This window comes from Salvia splendens, chromosome 3 (genome assembly GCF_004379255.2).
Source record: "Salvia splendens isolate huo1 chromosome 3, SspV2, whole genome shotgun sequence".
Taxonomy (NCBI): Eukaryota; Viridiplantae; Streptophyta; class Magnoliopsida; order Lamiales; family Lamiaceae; genus Salvia; species Salvia splendens.
In genome coordinates, this window is record NC_056034.1 from 31,884,652 (window position 1) to 31,896,868 (window position 12,217).

Below are 12,217 nucleotides of genomic sequence, written 5' to 3' on the forward strand. Positions count from 1 at the left end.
TGTCAGAGGATCGACACCTCTATATAGCAGTGCATTTTAAATTCTCCTTTGTTATATTTTCTCCTCTTTCTCCTTTTGCCTTTTTGTTATGCCTTGTATTTTCTCCACTTTCTCCTCTTGTCTCTTGTGTTATGCATTGACCGAGTAAATTTATATGAAAATTAAGAATTAATTTAAGATCATTAAATAACAATCTTTGCAATCTAAGAATAAATATATAAATACACTTTGTTGTTTATATATTTATTTCGATTCATGTAAAAAAATAAACTTATAATTACACTATAAATACATCATATAAATATCTTGGTTCTTTTGATTTCGATGATGCTTTTAACGATAATCACCGTATGTATTCCTAGTTTATATTGATCATCATGCAATTATTTCTCTCTCATAGCCGTTACTATCAACCATAATTTGGCCCCCCAACATTATAATTCGGGCTTCGCCTTTGCCTACAATGTAGAAGAAGGGCGTGTGTCTTGATTTTATTATTATTATTTCTGTGAGTTTAATTAGGAATATGAACTAAATAAGGATTTTACAATAGCAAACAACTCGAAACATGCTTTTCTAGTGGTTTCTCTTGTCACACCCAACTCCCTCTGATATATGCACTTAATATTAATAAATCCAAAATTTAAAATAATTAACTTACATGTCTAATAAATAAAACAAACATTATATAAGTTCAAAATTAACATTTATCAGGTACACATATCGAAACATTGTGAACTGTAGTGGGACTTTTCACCACTCTATATGTTATACATTTATCTGCATGTAAAAATGACAAGGAGGAGAAGTAGGTTGTTTAAATGCGTTAGCCGCCGAACCTGATAACATGTGGAGTTCCAGGTCAATAAAAACGTCATTGATATCTTATTCCTGAATTATTAATGGTTCATACCACCTAATCGAAAGACGATTCTCTTGATCCCACGTGTATTATCATAATTTCATGCACAAGAATATTTAATAAAATACGCAGAGTTTGATCAATTTAAAAAGTACTCCCACCATCCCACTACAAGTGAGACGTTTCAATTCGAACATTGTTTTGCAAAATGATAATAAATAATTAGAATGTAGAGAAAGTAAAGTAAGTAAGAGAATAATGTATATAAGACTCTCTTCTATATTATTCTCTCTCTTACTTTCACTTCACTCTAACTATTTATTATCATCTCCGCAAAACAACGGTTGATAAACACGGGTTTTGCATGTATTTAAGGCCTAGGTTTGGCTTGTTTTAAATGGCAATCATGCAAATTATGTTCATAAATTGCATATGTTGTACATTTGGGTAGTTTGATGTGTTGTTGATAAATGATAGAAAAAGATAGAAAAAAGGTGCAAAAAGGCCAAGGTGCAACAGCCTCTGTTCGAGCACATTATGCCAGCGAGTTTGAAGTCCAATTAGTGCCTACTACACTTTTTTAACAATTCTAAATTTTTTCAAGCCTATATGTACCCCATAACCTAATTTATAATATTTATCTCAGAGCCTCCAATCCTTCTCCACACATAAATTCTTCCATCTTCCATTGGAGCGGAGCTCTGCAGATCCAGGCAAGAGAAGACTAAAGATTGAAGATTCAACCTTGGGTTTTATCAATTTCTTTCTTTTCTTGTATTTTAATTATTGTTTTTTAGTTGTCTATGAGTAGTAAACATCTTTTGTGGAATTTTCGATAAACATGCTATGATTTTGAGTTATTTATTCAATTTTTTTTCTTGTTAGCTCTTGTAGTTATTTCAATTTCTCTTGTGCTTATACGTTTATTTGATTGGCCATCTTATGAATGCATATGGATTCTATGCAATAATCGAGAGATGAGTAGTTTAATTTGAAAGAGGAGAAATTGACGTCTTTGCCAATATAATCGAGAGATTTGAGCATTTGAATGAAGCAAATTTATCTTAGGAGCTTTTAGGAGTTGTTGTCTTAGTTCTAGGAAGGAGACTTCGGTCTAGGTAGTAATCTGCAAGTTGTATGCTTCGAGAGAAGACATAGTTTTACATGTATGATAGCTTAATAACTCTAGAGACCGTAATTCAAGAAAGTCGATTGGATATTAGCTTTTGATTGTGGTTCCTAAAACTCTACATTCCTTAGTCTGCTTTGTACTATTTGTTTTTACATTTGTTTATTTATTTATGTGTAGTTTAAAATCAAAATCTAAAAATATTGTGTCTCTAGATAATATATGACGCTTAATATATAATAGACAGTTGCAATCTTATTCTCTGTGTTCGATATCCCGGTATATAACTGACCTTTAGCTATATTAGATCTACCTTGTACACTTGCAAGTATATTTAGTGCTAATAAATAGTGCATCAACGGCCGAAAAGAAACGCCTCACTTGTAGTGGGACAGAGGTACCATAAATTGGCGTCGCCTATATGTACACGTAATATATATAATAAAAATAAGATTCCTTATGTAATACTCCATCCGTCCCACTGAAGATCATCCACTTTCTTTTTTAGTTTGTTCCATCCAAGATGACCCATTACCAAAAATGAAAACTCCTTTATGCTTATTTTATTTTCTCTCTCTTACTTTACTCTCTCCATCTAACACACAAAATAAAACTGCATAGAATCTCGTGCCGACCAAGGAAAGGGTCATCTTCCTTAGGACGAAGGGAATACTTAAATAAAATCACTACACAGAGATACACAAACTCACCCACACACACGCACACTTTTATGTATATAAATTTTCCGTGCACAAAAATACTCCCATGCACACACACGCATATTACACATGCACACACTTAAATTAACCATTTAATAATTAAGACAATAGGTATGATTTCTATCAAAACTCGTTCTTATATCAAAACGTCTAACATTTATGGTCATGCTTAGCCTGTTATTTCTTGATTGATTAATGATATGGAATTGCCCACACATGTATTCTCTTCGTCCCCCATTTTTTTTTTCCACTTTTACTATTTTTATCCATCCCCATGTATTATCCACTTTCACTTTTTTTACCATAAATAGTAACTAGGACTCACATTACACTTACTCATTCCACTCACATTTTATTATACAACTAATATATAAAAATGAGATCCCCATTCTACTAACTTTTTCAATTCACTTTCTCTTTACATTTATTAAAACTCGTATCCAACACAAATTGGACTAAATATGGGGGATGGTGGGAGTATATAATATATGGATACAATAATATCCTATCCAAAATAAAGCGAATCGAATTATCTAAGTAAATATAGAAAAGATATGCTAAATCAATACTACTAAACTAAATAATAGGATATGCGGGATATTCATGCTCGTATCAATATTCCAAGTACTTTTTATTTTTATCTCTCTCACACTTTATCAATTTTGAATTTAAATCTTTGTCACTCTCAAAGTCGCTATTTTTATGTGATGAAGTGAGTATTAAATAGTCACTATTGTTAGCTTAATCATTCAAAACGAAGTAACTTTAAATGATTTTTAACTAACCATGCTAATTCCACTCTAGCTGCCAAATAGGCCCATACATACACCTGATTTTGAAACAAATTAAAACACTCCCTTCATCTTGGAGTAGTTGTCACAGTTGAAGGATGACATAGTTTTAGGAGATAAGTATTCTTTAAGGCATGTTTGGTAGTCATATATAGTTATATGGAAAAGGTGAGGGCAGAAAATGATACAGATTTTGACCCAAAGAGACAGAGATGTTTTAAAGCTATTCTTGTGCTTAATAGTAGTAGATCGTAGGTATGGTTGCATATTAAATTTTTTTTGTTTGATGTGTCGGATGTTGACATAGTATTAAAGATGCTTTAGCATTTTTACCTTTAGATGCAAGGATTGTGTTTCTTTTAATGCCCAAGTTTTGACCAAGAAGACCTTGGCATGGTGATCTTTTTTCATAACCGCTTTCCTTGTTTTCTTGTCTAGTGTTGTGGGTTTTTTTGTGCATCAAGAGAAAGCATGCAACAAACTCTTATCATTATAAAATGTTTTTTTTTACAATAAGAGAGATAAATACCTGAAGTTCTTACTCAATGAGAAGCAAAATTGATGAAAAAAGCCATGAGTAAAGTCAGCAAATCGAGCATTGATGCCTGTAAAAACTGTTTTTCTTCCCTTTCTTCTACGGCAAAGCTACATCAAGTAATGTGTGTCCCAAAATTTTAGTCATTAGTCCAATAGAACATTAATGAAACTACCAACACAGTTTCGGATTTAAGGAGAAGATGCGTAAATAGTAAATAGCAGTGGTAGGGCACAATCTTCTCACATTGATTTAGAGGGATATGAAATCAGTGGCCGCTGCAGTTAATAATGAATGGCTTTGTGTAATTAATGAATTCCGGAGTCTTGATCCCCAGTTTGATATCAACCTCACCACCTCCCAACCAGAAGAAATCTGGATTTAGCTTCACAATTGCTTCATCTAAAATGACCTGGGACAGATATTTCATCCACTTATTATAGCATAGAGGTAGAAATGCTAGTGTGTCCGGAGCTCAGTCACGTAGATGCAATTTGCAAGCGATTCTAGTTTAACACATGCAATATAAGTATTTGTCTGATTAAATTCATAGTTCTCAAGTAATATAAGTACTTCTAATTTCTCTAGGTTAAATTCATAGTTCTCAAGTGAGCATGGTTAAGAAAGAGGCAAGTTCAGACATTATAAATGATAGTGGAATGTCGAGGAAAGTTAACTGCAGCAATATAAGTATTTGTCTGATGTTTAGTAGCAATATTGTAGTGACGGCATAATTAGCCAACTGCCTTCTTTGAAGGAGTATCATATGCAGAATTTGTTGCCCTTTTCCTATCAAATGTGTTCAATTGAAAACAAACTTTTACTTCCTCGTTTCATTTCTCTAACAGTGGCACGATAGCAAAAGTTAGGACAAATAACCAAAATAGATGTCATGCAAACATTACTAAAGTTTTTTTTTGTCCCTCATCCCTTCATATCATAAAAGACCATTTACACGCTTTATGCCCAAAAGTGACATAGAGCCCACGTAGGGAGTAATTTGTTGTCCCCTCTACACACATGTGAGTGACACCAAATTACTCACCTCAAAAATTACAGTAAGATCAGCCTATGTTCACCAAACTTCACCATCCTACTAGTGCCTTAGGAATTGGAAATTCGGCATGTTGAGTTGATCCATTCTTACCAACGCTTTGATCATCGCCGGGGCTGTGTCACGGTCAAAATCCTACTGGCCATTCTCGGGACTCCCTAGCTTCGCTGCGTATACCGCTGCTTTGTTTCCGACGTTATAGCAGTGGGAACACTTGGCAACAACCTCCTTCAATTTGTTTCGGATGAACGTCGTTTGATGTCGTAGATGTGCCGACCCGGGTTTGTTGAGTTGAATTAAGGAGATCACTTCTTTAGAGTCCGATTCAATCCACACTTTTCTACCCCTACCTGTAACCATCTCAAGGCCGAGGGAAAGAGCTTGCAGCTCCACATCAAGAGCCGACGCGGCTGTCACTTTCCGAATAAAGCCTCGAACAATGTTGCTGCTAGCGTCTCGGAAAATTCTTCCGCCCCTGCGCCTGACCGGTTCCACACTCCCTTGATATTGAGCTTTAACCAGCCCGTGTCCGGCGGAATCCATCTGATTGTTTTGATGAGCTTTCTTGGCCTCTCGATCCAAGTGGTTGTATCAAAATTCTCTAGATTGTTGCATCCTTCCCACTCCTTCCTTCCCAATTTACCTGCTTTGATCATGTTTTGCAAGTAAGTCGTGGTTCTTTGGAACACATTTTCTGCTCTCATCTTCACTCCTCGATGTATGTAGCTGTTACGTTCCGTCCAAATGAACCATAGAATGTGGCAGGGGATGACCGAGCTGACATGTAGCTTGTTCGATTGACATAGCCTACGGTGCCAGAATCTTATTCGAGCCTCGAAATCAATCACTCTTTCGTTCCATTTCGGTAAGTTAGGGAACCAATTTGCAGTTCTTCTCCACACTTCCCCTGCTACTTCTCCTTGCAAAAACAAGTGCTCCCTCGATTCCACTCTCGGTGATTCGCAACATCTACATTTAGAAGCAAGGCTTACTTTTCTCCATTGGAGCTTGGCATCCACCGGTAGTCTGTTAGCTAGCAACCTCCATACGAAGATAGAAATCTACAGGAGAGTGCATGAGTTCCATATTAAGTCGAAAACCGGGGTGTGTGGGTGTCGATGTCTACACAGCTCCCAAGCCGAGCTTGTGGTGAAGTCTCCGTGAGCCGAGCGGCTCCATCTCAAGATATCCCTACCCCCCGCCTCAATCGGGATCTTTTCAATCTCCCCGATCACTCCTCTTTGGACACCTAGTCGTTCAAGTTTTCTATATAATAGGGAGGCGTTCCATTCTCAGTTAACCTAATAATCTTTCACCCGCTCTTGTCGCAAGCTCAATCTCGGGTTGCACCAATCGCTAAGTGGTCAATTACTGCACCAAATATCCTCCCAGAAAAATATCTCTCCATCACCGAGTGACCATAGCAGCTCTCTGTGGATCTTCTGCCCTGCTCTAGCCATACGTTTCCATGTGATGCTCTGATTTCCATTGAAGGGGGCTTTCGATGGTACAGCCTTACTGCAGTACCTGCGAAACATGAACTTGGCCCAAAGGGAATTTTGTTCCCCGAACCTTACCCACAATTTCATCCCGAAAGCCTCGACCATTTCTTCTAACTTTCTAATGCCCAGCCCACCTTCATCAACCGGATGGCGCATCTGCTCCCAGCTGATCCAGTGTGTGGCTCATTTTTCCTGTGACGACCCCCAAAAGTATTTAGCAAACAAGCTCTCCATCTGCATCATTGCTCCCTTAGTCGGTTCAAGAACCTGAAACACATGAAGTGGGATAGTTCCGAGCGTACTTTTAATCAAGGTGAGTCTTCCACCGAATGAGAGAGACCTATGCGACCAAGAGTGAATTATGGCTGAGATTTTCTCCCTCAAGAAGATGAACATGTCGGTTTTCTTTCTTCCTTTGAAGATTGGGACTCCAAGGTATTTGAATGGGAATTCTCCCCGTTGAAACCCCCCCACAACTTCGATGTTCGGTGCCTAGCTAGCATGTTTGTCGTCAACACAGAATTGACTCTTTTCCATATTAATGTTTTGTCCCGAAACCGCTGCGTAATGCTGCAGGCACTGAACTAGATGTTGGAGTGAAGATTGCTTAGCTTGTGTAAACACAATAACACATTCTGCGTACGCGAGGTGAGTGACTTCCAATCCGTTCCTTGACGTGAAGTATCTCCTATCTTTCTTCCCCATGATCAGTTTGTCCAAGCTCTTTGACAAATATTCTGCTGCTAATATGAAGAGTGATGGAGACAGAGGATCCCCCTGTCTTAGTGCTCTTGATGATTTTAAAAATCCGGCAGGAACTCCATTGATAAGAACCGAGAACCAGCAAGAGTTAATACAACGTTCAACCAATCCAATCCACCTTTCCGAGAATCCCATGCGCCGAAGAATTTTGATCAAGAAGGGCCATTGCACTCGATCATAAGCTTTGGCCATGTCAAGTTTGATTGCAACATTCGGTGTAGGAGAACAGTGTGGCAGGTCTCGTATGAGTTCTTGTGCAAGTAGGACATTATCACTCAGCAACTTTCCTTTGATGAACCCACTTTGGTTCGGAGATGTAAGGAGGGGAGGAATTTGGCTAACCTTGCTGATAGGATTTTTGATATAATCTTATTCGTCACATTACAGAGACTGATCGGACGATACTCTGACCATGTTCTCGGGTTCTCTTTTTTTGGGAGCAATACAATCATGGTAGCAGTGAAGCTTCTCGGCATGTACCCTCCGGCAAAGAAGTCACCAACCGCTGCTACAACGTCGGCTCCGACAATTTCCCAGCAAGATTGAAAGAAAAGTGATGAAAAGCCATCTGGCCCGGATGCACTATTGGCCGAGATGTTAAATACTGCAAACTTTATGTCGCATGCACACATATGCATGCGACATAAAATTGAATTTCTCAAAGACGAGGCTAGGTGATTTTTACCGGTATATCAGTTTTCATGCCTACACAGGTTACACCATTGTGTTCATAACCAGTCAACTTCATTGATGTTTCTTCCGGTGCAAGCCTCACTGCAGCATAGTGGAGCAGTAGACATGAGTTTTTTAAGATAGAAAACATGCAATAGTTAAAGTCTAAAACAGAAAATGTAATTGCATCTTCCTAGGCATGTTAATGATGGACATGTACATTTGGGACATCTCAGTGTATTTGGCTATGAATTGCACGATTTGACATTATACCTATTAGTATTATCAACGGCATAACTTGTGCTCCATCTGTAAATACATATTTTCAATTACTTATTTTCCTTCTACAGTCTCTGAATATCTTTACTTATTACTCCTTCCATCCCACAAAAGATATCACACTTGTGGGACGTCACAAGATTTTAGAAGGTTTTGTTTTGTGTGTTATATATTGAGAGAAAATATAATTTTTTATATTAATGTCAGAGGAAACTTTTTTCAAAAATGAGAATGTGACATTTTTTGTGGGACAAACTAAAAAGGAAAGTGTGACATCTATTATAGGACGGAGGGAGTATTTCATTAGATGTTGACTTGTTTAAAGAGTCTTGTAACTAGTGGAGTTTCGGAGATAGGTTTAACTAGTAGAGTTTGAGTAGGAGTGGAGTCAATAGCGACAAATAGCTCATCATTAGAATAGTTTGAGTCAGGACGATAATTTATCCTAGGGCGTCACATAGGATTATCTGGTGTATCTTTGGTTCAGTTTCACTGACTAATATGTTTATGTTCCAGCAATTATTCTCAGTCTAATAATATTTTTATTTATTTTTCAGCGACTAAAGTCTCAATTTGGTCCTTAACATATTGCGATTTTTTGATTTTGGTCCAAAACATTATCTTTTGAATTATTCGGTTCCTCACATTTGAAATCGGATCACATTTAGTCCGAAATGGACGGAACCGTTAAAATGTAACAGTCAACGAAATTTAAATCGATTTTGACCGGATTAAGAGTTATAAAAATTCAAATTTTTATTCTTTTTCAAATAAATTCAAATTTGTTTCAAAATTAGTTTTAATAAAATAAATTGCTTGTCATTTATAAAACGAATTTTAATTCTTGCACGCTCTATTCATCTTCTTCATCGATTTATGCTGGCTCACGGTGAGAAACCCTAGTTCTTGGAAGAACCTCAAGTAACCCCAACTCGCCAACCATGGACTGTTCGAACTACAACAGAGAGACCGAGTGGCGGTGGACGTGAAAGGACCTCCTGGGTGCGTAGGTGTCGTTCAAGCAAGGATATATCCTACTGATCAGGATAGAGATCCTAACTAACCTAGACCTTGGTTTCAAAGATTCCTCAACCCACTTCTACTGATCAGTATAGTGGTGGTAAGGGTCGAATCCCACAGAGATGGTGCGTTCTTAAACTACCGCGGTGACAATTTGGAAGATTTGGTTAGCTACCACACTTGGGTTGAGTTTCTACCTAGGCTGGAACTTAAAGGAGGTGTTCTACTGGTCAGACGGTAAGGAAAACATTTGGAATGTAACTGTGTACGTGGAATGGGGAGACAATTTTGTAACAGAAAATATTTGGAAGGTACGGGTTTCTATTTTGGGCTAAACAGAATATTCAGAGTGTAGTGGAAGTTTGAAGACTAGGCTGACAGGGCTTAACTAAAAGTGAAGGACAAAAGCAAAAGCATCTCGAAAAGTAAGTGGTCCCCTCCAATTGAAATAGACATCATCTTCTTCAACAAACACTTCCAAAATTCAGATAACAATTCCAGATTCAACACAGAAAACTCAGATTAACAACTCACAAACACAGATCCAAAACTAAGAAATCAAATCTGAAATCAAACACTGAAACTGGACTTCTGCATACTGGTCAACATGAAAGAACGATTCAGAAATTAAAACTAAGCTTTGCATGCAACGATCTACTTTCCGATCAAACAGTACTTGTTTATTTATCCTAAAGAAATTTGTTACGTAAACAGAATTGAGAGATTCAGCACTTTAAACACCGAGAAACTTTAGATCTAAGCTAACTAGGCAAGGGAATAAAGAAACACCACAATAAATGAAACGGAAATCAACTTCATAGCATAAACACGTTCGGATCTTCAACAAAGTACTTCAAAAGCAGAAAATATCCAAAGGCAAACAAGATCCAACGTAAGGAAAACGAGAAATTTAAAACTACGAAAGCAATGTAAAAGTGTTTTGCCACTCCGGGCGATGAGACTCTAAACTACGATCTTGCTGGCTGGAATGGACGATGACTGGAATTCTGGGAACATCTGAACGTCAAGTGATCATGGCTACGGCGAGGCAAGAAGCGGGACACGGCTGAAAGACTGAAACTACCGGGAAAACTTTCTACCTAAAGATGGTGGTGAATGAGTGAATGTGTCTCTCCAATTTGGCTTCCTTTTATAGGGAGGCTACCCTTGATTTTAGGGTAAATCCTCGTTGCAATTTGACTTCTTTGCCCTTAATTGTGGGTAATCCGTCCCAGCTATCCGTCTTCTCCATCTCAAGCCGTTTTAGCACGAATACTGATCAGTATGAGATCATGCTGGCGCCTCCTTCACCTGAACATTCCGAAACTTCCCTACTGGCTAGAATGCTTAACCTGCACACTTTAAACAACTGTTTTGCAAATATAATCAATTAAGCACATCATACTGACCCGTAACCAAGGCCTAGAATACGACTTATCAAACTGCTCACACTTACCACAGGCTTGTCCTCAAGCGTGAAGAACAAACAAAGAAAAGAATAAGTCGAATTCTAGCCTGGTTACTCCCCTGACCGACTCTACCTAACTTAGACTCTAAACTATGACGCAAAGAAAAACACAAACAAACACAGAGAAACATAAACACATAAAAGACTGAAAACACATAGATCGGGCTATATTTTCAACCATCCCTCCCCTCTGGATCAGGTGCAATCCGGCCTTAGACAGCCTTGAACTTCTGCCACCCCCCTTTTCTCTTCCAGTCAGTATATCTGTTTGTCAAGATCGCCCACACTGTCGGCCCAACACTAGGTTCGCTCAGTCACTCATACCTCACCAGGAATGTTAGGACTGCATTCTCTCATTATGCTCACCACAATTGCTTCGGACTTAGATTCCACGAGCGGCTACTGAAGGACTTATAGGCTTGTAACGGGGTTGTTGGCTTGTAATGTTTTCGGTGGATGTTCCTAAGGCTCTAAGGTTCAAAATTTCTATTTTTATTTATGCGGGGGGGGGGGGGGACTGTGTATATTAGGCTTCTGATCAGTTGCTTTCTTTAGTTGGCGCTTCTGGCTTTGGTCTCCACTGGTCAGTAGCATCTTGTGGCTTCGCCACCCTTATTCCTTCATTCATCTCTTTTTTTGTGGTCAAATCTTTCTGACCATTTTCTTCATTTTCTCGGTTCCCTCTTTTTTTTTTTTTCGTTCCTTCGTGGCTTCGCCACCCTTATTCCTTCTTCTCTTTTTTTGGACTGGGAATGACTCCCTGGTCGATTTTCTTCTAACTTTTTCGCCCAGCTGGTTTCTGCTTTTCCGCACTTCTTCCTGGCCAGTAAGCTCCATTTGTTTCATGCCTTACACAGTCCCAGTCGGCTGGGGTGTTTATCTGGGTATATAAAAGGTTAAGAAGAAAGGGTTCTAAAGGCGGTTTTTTTTTTTTTTTTTTTTTTTTTTTTAAAAACGGGGGGGGGGGGGTTCCTACTGCCTTCAGTATTTGCTACCCGTGATCACTTAACCCTAGGCGAATTGTGGCAGCCTCTCTTTTCTTTCCAATATATGTGGAAAGTGGTTCCACTTTAAGGCTTATAACTCACATTTTTAGAGGGCTTTCGTGTTTGGCTCTAAGTATGGGCTTTTCTCTCATACTCACCTCATCTATCCTGACTAGGAGGTACTAACGGGGATGGTTTAGGTTTCCAGCATGTCCTATCTCCCTCAATTCCCCTCACCTTCAGCTCAAGACGGTTGAGTTTTAAGCCCAATCACACCATGCCGCAGCTTCTACGTCAGCCTGTTCATAAACATCTAAAGCCTGGAGTCTCTCCTGCAATAGTTCGGTCTCAAGAAAATCTTGGACTAAAGGGTCAATCACATCAACATAGCATAGATTTTCAGAATCAATAGGTTTCTTCGTGGCATCATTTATATCA

General features: G+C 38.4%; 1 protein-coding gene across 1 annotated transcript in view; it reads right to left on the reverse strand.

The window, feature by feature from the left end:
• Nucleotides 1-4,304: 4,304 nt before the first annotated feature.
• LOC121796871 overlaps nt 4,305-12,217 on the reverse strand; it is a 41,752-nt gene continuing 33,839 nt past the window's right edge. Inside the window, exons 3-4 of the mRNA XM_042195643.1 lie at nt 8,040-8,128; nt 4,305-4,448 (exon numbers count right to left, since the gene is read on the reverse strand). Coding sequence (XP_042051577.1) covers nt 4,305-4,448; nt 8,040-8,128 — 233 coding nt within the window. The remainder of the gene's footprint in view (nt 4,449-8,039; nt 8,129-12,217) is intronic.